The sequence below is a fragment of the Pollicipes pollicipes genome, unplaced genomic scaffold (genome assembly GCF_011947565.3).
Source record: "Pollicipes pollicipes isolate AB1234 unplaced genomic scaffold, Ppol_2.1 Scaffold_6686;HRSCAF=7923_pilon_pilon_pilon, whole genome shotgun sequence".
Lineage (NCBI taxonomy): Eukaryota > Metazoa > Arthropoda > Thecostraca > Pollicipedomorpha > Pollicipedidae > Pollicipes > Pollicipes pollicipes.
The window spans coordinates 39,688,332-39,705,733 of NW_023596921.1; the positions used below are offsets into that span (position 1 = coordinate 39,688,332).

The following is a 17,402-nucleotide window of genomic DNA, read 5'->3' on the forward strand; positions in this document are numbered from 1 at the left end:
GATAATATAAACTATCGTTTGTGCCGGCCGTGTTTGTCAGTCTCATCAGTCAATTCGGCGCACACGTCAGTCTCATTTTCTTGTCCGCATCCGAGAGCGGCCCAAACAAGCCACCAAGGGCGGAGCAGTGTGCTTGATGCGCTGTGAACTGAGTTCTTCGCCTTCACACTGATTCTTGAACACATGATAGGGGGTCACGGCACAGGGTCATGTTAACACCTAACGGTACAGAGGGCGAGCGCCAATATTGCGGAGCAAAATGGCTCCCGTGTCATCGATGGTAACACGCTCACATGCGGGGACGGCGTTAGCGTGTGTGAATAAGGGCGGAGACGTCTCCGGCGGTAAGGGGCGGCCGCGCGAGACGCACGGCACGCACCATTGCCTCCATTGAAACGTGGTGTTTCGACTTGGCGAACGTTCGAACAAAATGTCTCAATCAATCTCAATCTCAATCTCAATCAAGCAGTCTGATTACCGGTGACGTTGATTGTGCATCCGGAGGCAGCGAGGACTTTGACACTGAAGTCCTGTCGGTACGCATCGCTGCACAGAAGGACCGCACTGCCGCCGTCACCGGCCGCAGAAGACGGACTGTTTATCTTGGGAGCCGTCGCGGTCAGGGCGAGTTCAGTGCGCTTTCAGCCATCCGCGGGTGGCGGACGCGTGACATCAGAACTCACAGCTTAGAGCGAGCGTGATCTGTGAGTATTAGTGTGCTGGATGCCTGGGTATTGCCACTCTGGGATTTCGGGGCAAGTCAAAATTGGGGCTCTCAAACTGGAAGCTGGGGAACAAGTTGACCTTGAGATCCTTGCGCCTGCGCAGTTGCCTCCATGTCTTCCAATGGGAAAGCGTGGGAACGTGCATGGTATGCGAAGCACCATCCCATTATACGGAATTGGGGTGATCGCCTGGTAGCGCAGATGCAGTGCATGCTGGAGGTGATCACGGGGCCATAATCAATTGTAGCATGTGACTTGGCAAGGACAGGTATTGACAAGCACACATGTAGCTAAACTGGGAATACACTTAGGCTTAACTTAAGTTTATTAGGCTTAGCTTACGCCTATCCTCCCATTATATTCTTTCCATGGTTTTACCTCAGAACCTTTAAAATTACGTCCTTTCCGATAAAGCACAAATAAAAGCTGCGTCCCCGGCCTGACTGAGTCCACACGTATAACTAGTGCGGGGGGGGGGGGGCTGGGGAACCATGCCTCAGTTTTTACAAACGGGGTTTTGTTTCCTCCAAGTTTGCCCGTGAAACGTTTACTTTTAGGTTTTGTATTAGAAATGCATGCTTAAGTGACGTTGCACTTCTCAAATTTTAGTCGACCCCTCAACGCTATTCCCCCAATCTCAGAGACATGATGGCACCCATACTACAGCCATCCTACGCACGTTTATATATATATATATATATATATATATATATATATATATATAAACATGCAGAGGCTGACGTCATTTGCTGTCTCTGCTGCTGCCTCTGCTCAGCGCTCACGCCTGGCACTGGCGCGCCTCGCACCGCACCAGATGGCCGAGCTGACCTATGACCGGGTGGTGGTGGGCGCCGGCATCATCGGCGCCTGCACAGCCTACCAGCTGGTGAAGGCTGGACACAGGAGCGTCCTCCTGCTGGACCAGGTGAGTAGCGGAGCGGCGTTCGCTCGCCGTCCGACCAATGTCAGCCTCACACGCGCTGTCTGCAATGTGCCAGTGCAGTAACTTAACGCGTTATCAAACACTGAATGGAGGCAGCACGCGCGCACGTCAGCACACACAACAGGCCAAATCAAACGTTATGCTAACGGAATGCATGGCACTGTTGCAAGCCGGACGCTGCTGAGACACTATTGAGACACTACTGAGACCGGCCGCTACTGAGGCACTACTAAGACCGGACGCTACTGAGACACTACTGAGACCGGACACTACTGAGACACTACTGAGACCGGACACTACTGATATACTACTGATACGAACGGCCTGTGTTGGACCACTACTGAGGCTAGTGAGACGAACGACCTGTGTTGAACCGACATTCCAATACTGTATCATTTATTCAGTTCTCTGCCCTCGCTGCTTCCCATGGCCAATAGCATGCAAGGCTACGTTTATACTTTGTACGCCTAGTCGGAGTGGCAGCTGAGTAACTGCCCGAGTGATGACCCTGTAACTCTGTGCCGCCAGTTCCCGCTGCCCCACTCGCGCGGCAGCTCCCATGGCCAGAGCCGCATCACTCGCACGGCGTACCGGGACCCGGTGCAGGGCCAGATGGCGCGGCGGTCCCGCACCCTCTGGGACGACATCCAGCGGCATGCCGGCGAAACTCTGTGCCAGTGAGGACGAGACGTTGATTGGTTAGCCGCCGGTGTTCATGTGGTGACGTCCTGCAAATAAGCCAGGGTGAACGCAGTTGAGCTTTGGATTGACGGAATCTACACAAATTCTCACCGGTCATCAAGCATTAACTCTGGAAAACAACTTTCCAAGCAAACTTGAAGTTGGGTGTGGATACCACGTGCATATACAGCAGGAGTCGAGCCTCCCTTCAATTTGGGGAGGGGGGGGGGAGGCGGGGCTCTGGGCACTATTTAAGTCCATCTCTCTCTCTGCTCTCTCTCATCTCTCTCTCATCTCTCTCTCTCTCTCTCTCTTCTATCTCCTCTCTCTCTCGTATCTCTCTCTCTCCCTCTCTCTCTTTTCCCTTTCCTCTCTCTCTCTCTTCCTCTCTCTCTCTCTCTCTCTCTCTCTCTCTCTCTCTCTCTCTCTCTCTCTCTCCTCTCTCTCTCTCTCTCCTCTCTCTCCTCTCTCTTCCTCCCCTCTCTCCAAATTTGGAAGAAAAGTGGGCCAGGTCCGCGGAGAAACCCGTTTGTGTATTTGGGGGTAATTCCATTTATATACCTCAGCCCTCGCCCCCCATCCCAACGTATTTTGCGAAGCTACGCCCCTGATATGTAGTCAGTATAAATGTCGGTTATAGCTGCATCATCTGTTTCTTTCGATGCCGGAGATCTCAGAGCCCCCTCAACCAGTCCGATCTGTCCCCAACCGTCGCTGCCGCCGTGCCTGCAGCGACTGCCCCATGCTGCTGGTCTCGGCGGCCGAGAACCGGGAGCTCTTCGAGACGTACCTGGCTTGCCTGGACGACCAGACTGTGTACTCAGGGCGGCAGCTGGCGGAGCTCGTGCCGGTGGCGCGCTTCCTCGCCACCACCGTCGGCTGCCTGGACAGGACGGCTGGCGTGCTGCGAGCCGACCGCTGCCTGGAGGCCGTGCGCCGGCTGTACCTGGCCGCCGGCGGCAGCCTGCGCGACAGCTGGCCCGTCACCGAGGTCTCGCCCGGCGTCGGCACGGTGACGCTGACCGGGCCGGCGGGCCGGGTGCGCGCGCGCGGGGCGGTGCTGTGCGCCGGCGCCTGGGCCGCACAGCTGCTGGCGCCGCTCGGGCTGCCGCTGGCGCCGCTGCTGGCGCCGCTGCGCGTGCCCGTCACGTACTGGCGACTGCGACCCGGCGCCAAGGCGCCCCTCGTCGGCATCGATTTGGGTCCGGGTGACAACACGTCGCACTTCTACTGGCTGCCCAGCCTCGAGTACCCCGGCTTGGTGAAGGTGCGCCGCGGGTGACGTCGGACCGCAGCGGGACTAAGCCGCGACTAGGCCGGGCCGGGTGATCCTGCGGTGTCTGTTAGGCGATGACTTATGCGGAGCTCGACAAGTGTCGCGGGCCCAGGACGCATTACCATATGCTTAAGATGCAGGTAGTAGAAAGGCGGTAATCATTCCGTGGCTATGAGGTGTCGTGTGTTGCCTGCAATAACTATAAGCGGGCGATTCCTTTACGTCTGTGTGCGCCAGGCTGGGGTTTCCATTGGTTGGTGAGACGAAGCAATGCATGATTGTCGTACACATTACCACGCATCCTAAAACTCTCCGCACACCACCACCGAGGGGATCCCTACCGACGTTAATCCCGGTTACGCTCGCGCCGTTCCAGTTGTGCATCCACACTGGAGTCCCCTGCGACCCAGACAGGAGGGACGCGGTCTCCACAGAGGCCGTACTCCGGCGCCTCACCGAGTACGTGACACAGAACTTCCCGGGCCTGGAGCCGGAGCCGGCCATCGTCGAGACGTGCATGTACACGGTAAGGCGTGTTCACGCCCTCCGATACACCCAGCGCAACCAATGCCTTCCCCACTGTCGACCGCGAGCACAGGCTGCTGTGTTAGTTTCTATACGCCCACGTAGCGAGCATTCGTGTAACCATCCCGGCCAGCACTTACCTGCGAGTCCGACGCGGCACACGCAAGTGCGCGTGGCACCACACACGGACCGCGTGCACGCCATACACGGACGGCCGGTCAGGAAGGAGTACAGGCCGCGGTATGCTCGTGGCAGCCTGACAAGGGCCATACCACGTCGGCCGGCAGTCTGTGCTGGTGTGAAGTGATTGTGCTCAGTGTTTCTGACACGGATTTCATGCGGTTTGCAGACTACTCCGGACGAGAGATGCATACTGGACGTCCATCCGGCCCACCCAAATATCGTGTTCGCAGCCGGGATGTCAGGTACTGAGGACTGGCACCTCGGAGATTTATCGCGCCCAGGGTTCAGACCTACCTGAAAAACGTATTTTCATGAACATCTCATCTTTTACGCAACATTGCCAGGACAGCCGGAGGACAAGGTGCTTTTGTTAAATGCATATTTCTATGTGCAACTTTGCAGTACTAACGTTGATTGTATGGAATGTCAGGTAAGCAACTACAACCACCCCATTCCCAAAACAATAACTTTCACCAATACATCTCAGCCGGAAGCGCGTGGAAGATATCTGGACGCCTCGTGCCCTTCCTCCCAGGAAGCAGATACGAGCCGGCTACAACAGCCGGCTTGTGAGGAAATGCAATCCCATCAGATGTCCCGTGTTGTGCAGCAGTATTACAGCCACAACAGCCGGTCAGACCGGGTTCTCCTCCACAGGCGAGGGCTTCAAGATGGGGCCGGTGTTCGGCGAGGTGCTGCAGCGTCTGATCGACGGCGAACCGAGCCAGTTCGACCTGGCGCGGTTCTCTCTGCGGCGGTTCGACGGAGCCCGCCAGCTGGCCGGGCTCTGATCTGCCGCATCCTCTCCGTAACCGGCAGGGAGCCTCGGCGCCGCCACGCTCATACGGCTGTCGGACCATTCTGCACTGGTGCTGGTCACTTTAGAGCCAGCGCGGGAAGGCTGTGGGGCTCACCATGCGAATACAAGCATCTGGTTTATTTTTGTGCGGCCAGTGTATATTTGGAGGCGGGCGCGTCCACCTCAGCCTTGTGACGTCACTATCAGAGGTCGTGGTTGACCAATTCCCGTCCAATGCTGAGACCACTGGCAGCGCGGGCCACCATGCGACAAACCGCTCAGTTGCCAAACAGCACACAAGTAAGCACATTTGTTGCAAATTTATTGTCTTAGGAATCCCTTCGCACAACACTGAAACCGTATTATAGCTGCATCGTAATCGATCGACTACACCCACGTACGGGATGTTGAACTTGATGAGGGAAGGCGTGGACCGACCAACGCCCACCGCCCCGCCGAACCGGCGAGAGACCGGGCGGACAGACAAGGCCAGGGAGGGGGGCGCCCGGGGCCGACCGGCGCACCGGACGGGGACATGACCCGCGCGGACAGGGCATAAAGAGATACCTGGAGCGGGTGGTCCTGGCCACCGGGGGCGCCGTCGCAGCGATGCCCCCACGGTCCGCCGCGGACGGCGGTGGCGCCACGCGCGCACGCCCAGCGGAACGAACAGAGCACAACAACGCTCGCCCAGCCGGGCCTGCTGCGGCGCCGCCTCGTAACAATACAATACACGGCTGGTAAAAATGCAACAAGATCTTAGCTGTAAAATGACACGCATCAGTGTACAAAAACATCGCAACGGACCGCAGCGGGCGGCGGAGGCTGCCCGGCCGCCCGAGCCGGGCGCAGCCTCTAAAAATAAGATGATCCCACCACCAAGAAGATGGATTATGCTATACGTGTCGAAGAGGCGAATGCTGGGGCCGACGGCAGTCCCTGGCGCTTACCTGGCGCGGACCGCCGGCCGGCGCGGCGGCGGCGACTCCGCCGACGCTGGCGGCGCGGGCGGCTCCCGACGCCTCACGACTCCACCACCATGGTGACGGTGCCGGTGGCGTTGGTGAGGATCGTGACGGCCTGCTGGTGCGTGACGCCCGTCATGGGCACGCCGTTGACGCTGCGGATCATGTCTCCGCGGCGCAGCGAGCCCTCGTCGGCCGCCGCGCCGCGCTCGAACACCGTCTTCACGTAGATGGGCAGGTCACCCTGCGGCGAGCCGTGGCCGCCGACTACTGAGAAGCCGAGCCCGTCGGCGCCCCGTTGCAGCACCACCACGCGCGCCGCGGCCGGCGGCGGAGGCGGCGGCGGCGGCGGCGGCGGCGCAGGTGACGGCGCGGGCGCGCTGCCGGGCGGAGGCGAGGGTCAGGCGGACGGAGCGGAGCACGCGCGGCCGCAGCGGCCGACGGCTCAACGGCTGCTGTCTTAGGAGCCGGCGTCGACGCACTGACGTGCCAGCGGCGACGACAGGCGGGCATTGACATCAGCAGGCCCGTCGTCTAAACGCCTAGACGACGCATCAGTGGCCAGTGGTTTCGTGGGAGACCGAGGTCCACAGCGACGGTTGCGATAGAACGGAATCAGTTCCGAGTTCCGTTCCGCTCCGAGTCGACGGGCAGGTACATACATGCGGACAGGGTGTCGCCATAAAGTCAAAGTGGCGAATCAATACAATCACTGCTTACGACGTGCGTTAATTCGATGTCACTCAAATAGCATGCGTTACAAATTCCATGTTTGCATGACCACTGCATGGAAATTCGTGGCGTGTAAAGTCATTAGAGGGGAGGGTGAAATCCAGACAAGCACGAAGCTGCGCTAAGTAAAGCTAGCGAACGCACACAGCTTCACTTATAAGATGATTATGTCCTTTAGTGTGATCAAGACCCTTAGCATGGAATTACAGATCTGAACATACACCATCGCTCAGTTAGGAGGCTTCAGCCAGGCAACATCGTAGCCAGTGCAAACATGTTCGCGAAACACTCATGCATCAATGCGTTCTATGCTGCGTAGAAAAATGTGCGTGGAATGGAAACGATACATCTTCCATAGCCTTTGTTGGTTGCTTGCTTTTCTATTTCAATGCGTGGCGCGAAATTTACGGAACGCTGTTCGTTCACCGCAACGCGCGGAAATGATTGCTTCTTTTATTCGCAACACCGTTGCCGGTACATGGGTGAGCCTTTTGCTATTTCGACGTGCGATCTGCAAGGCAGCCGAAACACACAACGACAAAAGAAACCGAACCGACAACCTGGCAGCACTCGGGTGCTTTTAAAATAGGAAGAATCCGCACAGCCCATGCAAATAAAATCCATGCACTCTACGGTGAAACAAGAGAAGCTCGAACGCTCCAGTACGTCACTAGAGGTAAGCACTGTCGCTGGCGAAACGCCACGGGACTGCATGCAGCAGTGCGGAGCGCCACAAGGAATCTACTCACCATCACCTTATTTCACCTTCCTGGCGACCCCAGATCAACAGAAAAGAAACGGGAGAGAGTTAGCACCCTAACTGAGTCCAGCCAGACAGCATGGGACAACGTTATTCCACTCACTCGCACGCCCCGCCCCTGTTCCCACTGGCATCATGGACACCACACCACGTTCATAGCTAGTACAGTTCTCGGCAGCGACTGTCACACAATCGGGTACACATCACGAGGACGAGCGCGTCCACAGCTGGGCTGCAGTGCCGCGGGCGATGACCGGAGCGTGCCCGAACCACCTCGGGCGGAGGAGTCCTACAATACTCACGCGTCAGGCACTTTGCTGGTGGCGTTGGCGGCGCCGGGCGAGTGACGCACTTTGAGCCGCCCCACTTTCATGTTGATTTTGCCCATGGACGTCTTGAGGATGGAGGCGGCCTGCTCCTGGGTGGCAACCTTGAGGTCCTGGCCGTTGACCGAGAGGATCTGGTCGCCCTGGATCAGGCGGCCGTCCGCTTCCGCCACGCCGCCTTTCACCTGTCGGACACGGCCCGATGGTGGGTCAGAGATCTCGGCAGACCCCGCCACATCGCCCTTCACCCGTCACACACGACCCGGCGGCGGGTCAGAGGCCTCGGCAGACTCTGTCACACCGCCCTTCACCCGTCACACCCGGCCCGGTGGCGGGTCAGAGGCCTAGGCAGACTCCGCCACATCGCCCTTCACCCGTCACACACGACCCGGCGGCGGGTCAGAGGCCTCGGCAGACTCTGTCACACCGCCCTTCACCCGTCACACACGGCCCGGCGGGTCAGAGGCCTCGGCAGACTCTGTCACACCGCCCTTCGCCTGTGTCGGACACGGCCCGGCGGCGGGTCAGAGGCCTCGGCAGGCTCCACCACATCGCCCTTCACCCGTCACACACGGCCCGGCGGGTCAGAGGCCTCGGCAGACTCTGTCACACCGCCCTTCGCCTGTGTCGGACACGGCCCGGCGGCGGGTCAGAGGCCTCGGCAGGCTCCACCACATCGCCCTCCACCCGTCACACACGGCCCGGCGGCGGGTCAGAGGCCTCGGCAGACTCTGTCACACCGCCCTTCGCCTGTGTCGGTCACGGCTCGGCGGCGGGTCAGAGACCTCGGCAGACTCCGCCACGAGAGACCTCGGCGGACTCTGCCACGCCGCCCTTCACCCGTCACACCCGGCCCGGCGGTGGGTCAGAGGCCTCGGCAGACTCCGCCACATCGCCCTTCACCTGTCACACACGGCCCGGCGGCGGGTCAGAGGCCTCGGCAGACTCTGCCACACCGCCCTTCACCTGTGTCGGACACGGCCGGCGGCGGGTCAGAGACCTCGGCAGACTCCGCCACGAGAGACCTCGGCGGACTCCGCCACGCCGCCCTTCACCCGTCACACCCGGCCCGGCGGTGGGTCAGAGGCCTCGGCATACTCCGCCACATCGCCCTTCACCCGTCACACACGGCCCGGCGGCGGGTCAGAGGCCTCGGCAGACTCTGCCACACCGCCCTTCACCCGTCACACACGGCCCGGCGGCGGGTCAGAGGCCTCGGCAGACTCTGCCACACCGCCCTTCACCTGTGTCGGACACGGCCGGCGGCGGGTCAGAGACCTCGGCAGACTCCGCCACGAGAGACCTCGGCGGACTCCGCCACGCCGCCCTTCACCCGTCACACCCGGCCCGGTGGCGGGTCAGAGGCCTCGGCACACTCCGCCACGCCGCCCTTCACCCGTCACACGTGGCCAGGGGGCTGCAGATTCGGCCCAGGGCACTTCATCCATCTGGTCGACACCATCCAGAGACAAGTTAAAGAACTCTGCGGAGCCCGATAAGCTGCGCTTCATCTGCCAACCACGACCGAGAGACAGCGCAGACCCCGCTAAACAACCACCAATCGCATGCGCCCCATACCACACAAGTACCGACAGCCATCCGCCATACAAGTACCGACAGCCATCCGCACATCACAACCCCACATACTCGCACAAATACATCCATGCCGGCCAGGGGCGTGATAACCGATCGGTTGTGGTGATCGGTTCAAAATCGTGGATCGGTTACGGGATCGGTACGTGAAAATATATCGAAAGTTAGAAAGCATAAACCTTCCTGTGTCGTGGGTGTAAAGCTGCCCATTGCGTGGCATGTGGGTGTGTTGCGTGGTGTGTGGTCTGGATATTAAGTCAGACATGACAGGCGCCACCACACCTCCACGCGGCCAGACCACAAACCCGACACGAGCGTCGAGCGGGAGCCAGGCCGAGCCCGTCTCATCACCACCACCAGCGACGCAGGCACGAACAGAAGCTGGACACCGCCAGCCCCGGGCGGCAGCGACTCACCAAAGCGACCAACACAACGCCAGGCACGCGACGGGCGCGAGCGCCGCCGCCTCGGACGGGCGCGAGGCCCAGCGACGAGATCGCACACAGCCGGCACTCACCACATCTGATATGAAGACGCCGGGTCCGTTCTTCCGGCCGACGATGCTGAGTCCGAGCCCCTTGCCGGGCTTCTTCACCATCTGCACGTCCATGGTCTCGAACACGTCCTCCTCCTTGGTGGCGCCCTCCTCCCGGTACACCAGCATCCGCACCTGATCGATGCGGGTCAGGTCAGGCCGCTGTCGAGCCCCACTACTATTCATGCGCATGCATACACGCCCATGCAACCATTAGTCTGAGTGTTGTAACTGCGGCACGCATGTGATTTCAGCGCTGCCAGCCGATTTAAACGGCCATTGATTTCAGCGATCCCGACCGATGTAACCTGCAGCGAGTCGCGGACATCGCACGCCTCCAGCGACATCCGGCGAAAAGAACGCAGAGAAAGTTCTGAACGCACCCCGAGGGACGCAACACGTGCCGCGCCGAGGGCCTCTGGCTGCCAAGCGCCCGCAGCGACGGGGCGCACGCCAATACAATCACTCGTGGCCCGGCTCGGCTTTCGACAACCATGCGCTGCCGCGCGCGGTCCCTGGTTTGTTAAAGCGGGGATGTTCGCCGCCGGCGCTGATTAATGACTACCTTGGAAGCAGCCGTGGTGCGCGGTGGCGGCGTCATTCATATTCATTTCAGTTTATTTTCGGGCCGTCAGCTCCACGCCGCGACGGCCCGGCCGGCGCGAGTGTCTACGCATAACGCGCTCCTTCGCCGCGGAAGGGACGGTCTGGAATGGAGCGAGCCGGGAGCGGCTGGCCGCCCGGCACCGGCAGCCGTGAAATGGAAACTGGCGTCCGGCAGCCGCCACCGGCCGTTTCACAGCCACAGCGAAGACCGAATCAATGGGCGATGTCGTGCCGAAACTCGAGATCCCGGATATCGAGCAGGAGCCCTCCCTTCCCCGGGGAGGTTCTGGCGCCGAGATGAATGTCGTCCAAACGGCGGGCATTCCGCGGGTCTTTGTGTGGATCGGTGGTGGTTTGGAAGATAAGGCTGGCGAATTCGTCATGACAGGGATATAGCCGAATCAAACGTTTATTGTGCAATAACTCCGGACCATAAAGCATGAAGCGGCAATAACTTGAGATAAGTTTCCAAAAGAAACTATCTTCCAGCCTGATATTTCTTGGAAGCCAGAGCACTCAAATGTGTGGGGGCGGTCGTAGGGCAACTAAAGCCGCACCAATCTTTCTCACATCATGGTGTAACTTGTATGCCACCTGGGCACCAAAACATATTGACGCGTTCGGATTGGGTCGCTACTGTTCTGCGGTCACCCCTCTGCCAAAGCGACACTAGGAAGTGTTGGTAAATACACTGGAGCTGCACTGTGTGGAAAGTATCAATGGTCCGAGTGGCTCGGGAACTCGGATTCTGGTTCCTAATATTCTGCGTCAACTTTGGTGGGAGCCTGTCACTGATTATTGCCGATGCTATCACACTTAACGGATGCCTTTCGCTTCACAAACGTCTGAACTCTCTGACGCTATTTCGGTGACGAAGACCAGCGACGGGACGAACATTCAAGGGGCCAATTAATCACATCTTTAATTAATTCTTAAAATTCAATGTTATCAAATTTTTGCAGGAGAGCGTAAACAGAGTTAAGTGTAATCTGCATGACAGACTCACAGCATATCTTACGATAACGATAAGCATATCTTACATATCTTACATATCAGCATATCTTACGATAAGTCCTACCATGCCAGTTCAACAGATACCCTCGCCGCTCCAGCAGAGTCCACGTGGCGTCTTCACCGCCACTGCGCACCCAGCCGCCCAGGCACACCGCCACTGTCCACCACTCCCCGTTCCCACCGACCCGCGCCAGCGGTGGTAGCAGCAATTGGCGCTTACGGGCGCTTCGACTGCGCGGTCATACAGCGCCCCCCGGTCCGAACGGTCATACAGCGCCCCCCGGTCCGAGCGGTCATACAGCGCCCCCTCCGTTCCAAATGGTCATACAGCGCCCCCCGGTCCAAGCGGCCATACAGCACCCCCCCCCCCCCCGGTCCGAATGGTCATACAGCGCCCCCGGTCCCAGCAGTCATACAGCGCCCCCCGGTCCGAGCGGTCATACAGCGCCCCCCGGTCCGAACGGTCATACAGCGCCCCCCGGTCCGAGCGGCCATACAGCGCCCCCCGGTCCGAACGGTCATACAGCGCCCCCCGGTCCGAACGGTCGTACAGCGCCCCCCGGTCCGAGCGGTCATACAGCGCCCCCCGGTCCGAGCGGCCATACAGCGCCCCCCGGTCCGAACGGTCATACAGCGCCCCCCGGTCCGAGCGGTCATACAGCGCCCTCCGGTCCGAGCGGTCATACAGCGCCCCCCCCCCCCCCGGTCCGAACGGTCATACAGCGCCCCCGGTCCGAGCAGCCTCATCACACCAGCACGGCCGGCCGTGCTCCCCGGCGGCCCGGTCGTCACACCTCGCTCGCCATTTGGCGGCGCCCCTGGACGACAGACGTGCGCGGCCTGACGAGCCGCCCGACCGACACCGGGCCCAACTCGTCGGCCGTCCGCAGGGACGCCCAGACCAATTCGCAGCCCACTCGGCGGCTGTCCACTCGATCAAGCGGCGCCGCGCCGCGCCCGCACGCGCGGGAGGAGCGCGAGCGCGCGGAGCGGGCGGCGACGGCGGCCGAGCCGACGGCGAACACGCGCCAGCGGAGGGGCCGACATCAGCCGAAGGTGGATTCACCGGGACCGGGCGCGGGCGATAAAGAGTGGTATGGCGCCGGGCAGGAGCCGAGCCTGACGGGCGCGAACTAGGCACAGGGAGCCGACAGACGTCGGGCGTGGCCGCTCAGGACCCACGCGACGCCAGGTCCCACGTGGCGGCCGTGCACAGAGCCGGTTCGACTCCCCTCTGGCGCAAACTGGTGAGCACATGTGAGCCCAATCGGCCGGCCAGAGGCAGGAAGGCCTAAGCGCCATCAGGTTAATTGCTCAAAAGAAGCGTTTTCACGTTTCCGCGAACCAAACATGCCTATGTGCTTAGAAAAGGGAAAGCTTTGCACGCAGTTTTTCCCTTTTTTACTCTACATTTTAACCCGGCATTGACCGGGCTCCTCAGCGGTACACCATCGACCAGCGGGGCAGATTTGACCCCCTGCTTATATCAAGAACAGCCATATCGAATTTAAAAATCGCAATCCATAGCGCCTTGGCGTGCGGTCTTCCACCACACAACAAACTTAAATTTAAGTGTGTATTAAGGCCATAGGTCCACGTCAAATTATAAACAAATTACTTTGGAACACCTGACCGCCGCCACAACGCATATCATTCAGAAGCGTATCTCATGGCGTGAAATCAGTGCGCCCTAATCAAACGAACTACATAGGAAGGCATTCAATATTACGCGCGCCGCACCGGGCCTAGAGCCAAGGTCGCGTGTTGTGCGAATGAGAGCTGAAACCTTTGTGTGCATATCTGCTCCGGTCCATTTATTTCCGTCACGTTTGAACCATCTGAACGTGAAGCGGAGGAGCTTAGCAGTAATTATGGGTATCAAAAACTTGAGCAAGGGCGGTTACTGGTTCTTAGGCCATCTAATGTCAAGGCAAAATGACTGACCCCGGTAGTAAATAGGCGGTTGGATCGATTTTCGCGTTGTTTTCCACGGTTTAGTCCTGCCGACAGCGCAACCTGATACCCTTCAACACCACCACCAGCCACATGGTCGTCTTTTTGCGTGTGAAACTGATCACCGGCTTCCGCCGTCCCGTCAGCGCGTCGCTGCGGCAGACCTGAGCCCCGCCGCGCGCCACCGCGGGCCGGGGACCTGGGCACGGGCCACATGCGCTGTGATGTGTTTCAAACAATAAACCATAACACCGCTACAGAGAATTGCTTGAAACTTGGTGCAGACATCCTTCATAGTCGTCTCTAGGACACCTTTGCCATGTTGGAAAATTGTGAATCTAAGACAAAGAAAAAATGCTGAGCGTACTTTTGTCCATTTTCTTTGATTTAACAAGCCAATATTTTACGGTGCAATACTGAAACAACACAACGACAAGGCATCTGAATGCTGGACTCATTGGCTCACATTTCCCGTTTACAGACGTTCGTTCTTTCGTTCGGCTCACGTGCCACTTTGTCTTCGGCTATGCACTTTTGTGAAAAAATCGGCCAACATGACGTCACTCTGATATTACTCACGCTTGCTCTATTGTGGCAAGCGTGAGTAATTATCATAGTTATTATCACACAAGGCGTAGAACTCATCAATTGGGAGCTACGGAAAATCACGCAGCGATATCTCCAGGTGTTGTTGAATTATCGCAAATGTTGCACATAGGAAGGGGAGATTTGACCTCTGATCAATGCCAGGTCAACATGCAGTTCTTCGAGCTTCTTCGAACGATATAAATACCTCCATTTCCGAAAAATGTCGCTCGGGTCTTTTGAACTTTAAGCGGCAGACATGAGCATACCCCTCAGAAGTTGTCTGAGCTCACGTGGCTGCCTGGAAAGTAAGCCGACGGGAGCTGAGGAAGTGGGAAGAATACGTCGGCTCAATGCCAAGATAGCATCTAACAGAGCGTCACCACGGCAGCGATCTGAACCGCGAACCATTCGTGACAGGACCCCGCCTAACCAAACCAACATCCACCATTCTCACCATAGTCAAACCCCCGCTGGCCTGCTGATTCCGGTAAGAACCCGCCGCCTGACCTCCGCCTGACCCCTGCCGACCCTGCCCCCTCGGCTGACCCTGGCCGGCGTGACCCCTGCCGACCCTGCCCCCCTCCCCGGCTGACCTTGGCCGGCGTGACCCCTGCCGACCCTGACCCCAGCTGACCTTGGCCGGCGTGACCCCTGCCGACCCTGCCCCCTCCCCCGGCTGACCTTGGCCGGCGTGACCCCTGCCGACCCTGCCCCCTCCCCCGGCTGACCTTGGCCGGCGTGACCCCTGCCGACCCTGCCCCCTCCCCCGGCTGACCTTGGCCGGCGTGACCCCTGCCGACCCTGCCCCCCTCCCCCGGCTGACCTTGGCCGGCGTGACCCCTGCCGACCCTGACCCCAGCTGACCTTGGCCGGCGTCTGGCGCAGCACGGCCAGCGCCTTGTTGTGGCTGGCATCGCGGAAGTTCTCGTTGTTGACCTCCAGCACCTGGTCGCCGGGCTTGAGGCGTCCGTCCTTGGCCGCCGCGCCGTCCGGGTACACCTCGTGGATGATGATGGCCCCCTGGCGGCCGCCGCGCAGGCGTCAGGCACACGTGCACGCGGGACCTCGCCGGCAGCCGCTGATAGACCACGTCGAACCCTTCGGCGCCAGCCCCGAGGCGTTGTTGCCCGGTGGAATGGGATCTGCACTGGCGCCAGGTACGCCGCACAGCGGGCGCGTGCGTCCGCTGTGACAGACACGCCTCTCGAAAGGGGGCCACTGGCATACCGCCGTCCGTCTGTTCAGAACGAAAGAGCGAGCGGCCCATCCCAGACCGTCGGCTGCATTCCAGAGAAGACGACACCGCAGGCAGGCTTCACACAGCAAATCTGAAACCCCTGGCGTTTGTATGTGCGTGGTGAGAGCGGACAGACCGTACTGAACTGGTTCGACCGACTCATACTATCTCGCAATACTAACCAAATCCGAAGCTGCCCTCAGAACGCCTTTTTGGCGCCGAAACATTCCGAATGATGCGACTAACACCGGCGGGCTGCTCTTTCCATTCAAGCAGCTGGCCACAGCTGGACACAGCGCCGCTCCACCGACCACCGCCAGCATGCCGTGTGTCACGAGTGGCGCTGACCGCAGCGTCACCGGCGCCTGAAGCGCCAGCCGGACGGGAGCGAGCGCCCGGGCACCCACCAGCAGCGTGTCCGAGCCGCCGACGATGCTCAGGCCGAGGCCCATCTTCTCCTTGCTGATCTCGATGGTGGTCTGACGACCGGGCACGATCGGGCAGGCGGCCGGGTCGGCCGGCGGCTCCTCTGGCGGCGGCAGGACGTCAGCCGGCGCCGCCGCCGCCGCCGGCGACGGCTTGCTCGGCTTGGGCGGCGGGCGGGGCGCCACCGGAGGGGCGGCGCCCGCCGCCACCACTGCCGAGACTGGGACCGGGACCGGGACCGGGGCCAGGACCGCTACGGGCGCCGGGACGGCGGTAGGAACGGGGATGGCGGTGGGCACGGGGGTGACGACAGGGACAGGGACCGAGGCCGGGACCGGAAGCGAAGGCGAAGCCGGGGTCGGAGGTGGGGGCGAGGCTGGGGCTGGGGCCGGGGCCAAGGCCGCGGCTGGGGCTGGGGCGGGGACGGCGGTGGGGGTAAGGGTAGGAGTAGGGACGGGGACGGGGACGGGGACGGGGGCGGGCGCCGGGGCCGAGGCCGGAGCGGGGATCGGGACCGAGGCGGGGGCTGGGGTGGGGGTCGGGGCCGGCGCGGGAGCGTTGGCTGCCGACCACTGGGACGCATTCAGCACCGGCTTGGGAGGTATCCCTGCAAACGAAGGCGTCACCGTTAGGTTTGGATGGCCTCGTCATCCCAATCAGATTATGGTCCAGTTAAAGCCAGTTACGGGCTCATTTTCTTTAATTCCCCGCCTGATGATGACGATGACGACTGGGGTTTTCAGTGCATCAGCTTGACGGTCATATAGCACCAGCGTCTCGGACGCCATTATTTTAACCCACCGGTTCACTGGGACTATTAAACGAATTAAGAGCCAGCAAAATAATCCACAAGACTAAGGTGTGCTGGTGGTTTCACTGATGACTGGCGACAAGTTAAGTGCTTCGTTCGACCGCCCCGTCGACACTACGACCTATTTGCCGTGCCACACTAGGCTAAAGGACAAGTCACGTTCGTCACGCGACCCTGCTACAGAGCGAGCGCGGCGACGGCTCGTGACCGCGGCGCGAACGGCGCCACGGGTCGCCTCCCGCACCTGGACAGGCCGCACGCATGCGCCCAGCGCGGTGCACAAGTGCATGCGGTTGACGGGACGGTGACCAGCCGGTGCACCAATCTAATGTGCAGGCGCACCGCAAGTGCTGCCGTGGAAGGTGACCGCAGCAGCACGGGACTAATGCATGATAACGGCGAGGGTTTTCAGTCTCATGAGCCAGGCGTCCACGCAACACCCGTGGCTCGATTTGCGCACGAGGCACCACAGATCTGGCGGCGCGGGGGCGGGCACAGGCCCAACAGGCAGAGACGACCTACACCCCTGCGAGGGCGGCAGACAGCCGCCGCGACCTGTACTTACATAGCATGCACCAATACGTCAAACCGCCGGAGTGCAGCATTCTCCGTGATGGGGGGAGCAAAAACAAACAAAACAGCGGCGGTCACGTGTGAGGCAACGGGCGGCCGTCAGCCGGCGACGGCGACACCGAGCAGCGCAGCCCAGCCAGCACCACAGGCA

General features: G+C 60.3%; 2 protein-coding genes across 2 annotated transcripts in view; one reads left to right on the forward strand and one right to left on the reverse strand.

The window, feature by feature from the left end:
- Nucleotides 1-1,527: 1,527 nt before the first annotated feature.
- LOC119108304 (peroxisomal sarcosine oxidase) lies at nt 1,528-5,255 on the forward strand. The gene is made up of 7 exons (XM_037231880.1): nt 1,528-1,650; nt 2,197-2,345; nt 3,082-3,327; nt 3,454-3,616; nt 4,002-4,151; nt 4,500-4,575; nt 4,991-5,255. The coding sequence occupies exons 1-7, from the start codon at nt 1,540-1,542 to the stop codon at nt 5,122-5,124; spliced, it is 1,029 nt and encodes a 342-aa protein (XP_037087775.1). The 5' UTR covers nt 1,528-1,539; the 3' UTR covers nt 5,125-5,255.
- Nucleotides 5,256-5,443: 188 nt separating this feature from the next.
- The window catches only part of LOC119108305 (multiple PDZ domain protein), a 105,502-nt gene continuing 93,543 nt past the window's right edge, over nt 5,444-17,402 (reverse strand). Inside the window, exons 47-52 of the mRNA XM_037231881.1 lie at nt 16,089-16,474; nt 15,849-15,968; nt 15,069-15,224; nt 10,026-10,178; nt 7,892-8,100; nt 5,444-6,477 (exon numbers count right to left, since the gene is read on the reverse strand). Of these exons, the coding sequence (XP_037087776.1) occupies nt 6,156-6,477; nt 7,892-8,100; nt 10,026-10,178; nt 15,069-15,224; nt 15,849-15,968; nt 16,089-16,474 (1,346 nt within the window). The 3' untranslated portion in view covers nt 5,444-6,155. The remainder of the gene's footprint in view (nt 6,478-7,891; nt 8,101-10,025; nt 10,179-15,068; nt 15,225-15,848; nt 15,969-16,088; nt 16,475-17,402) is intronic.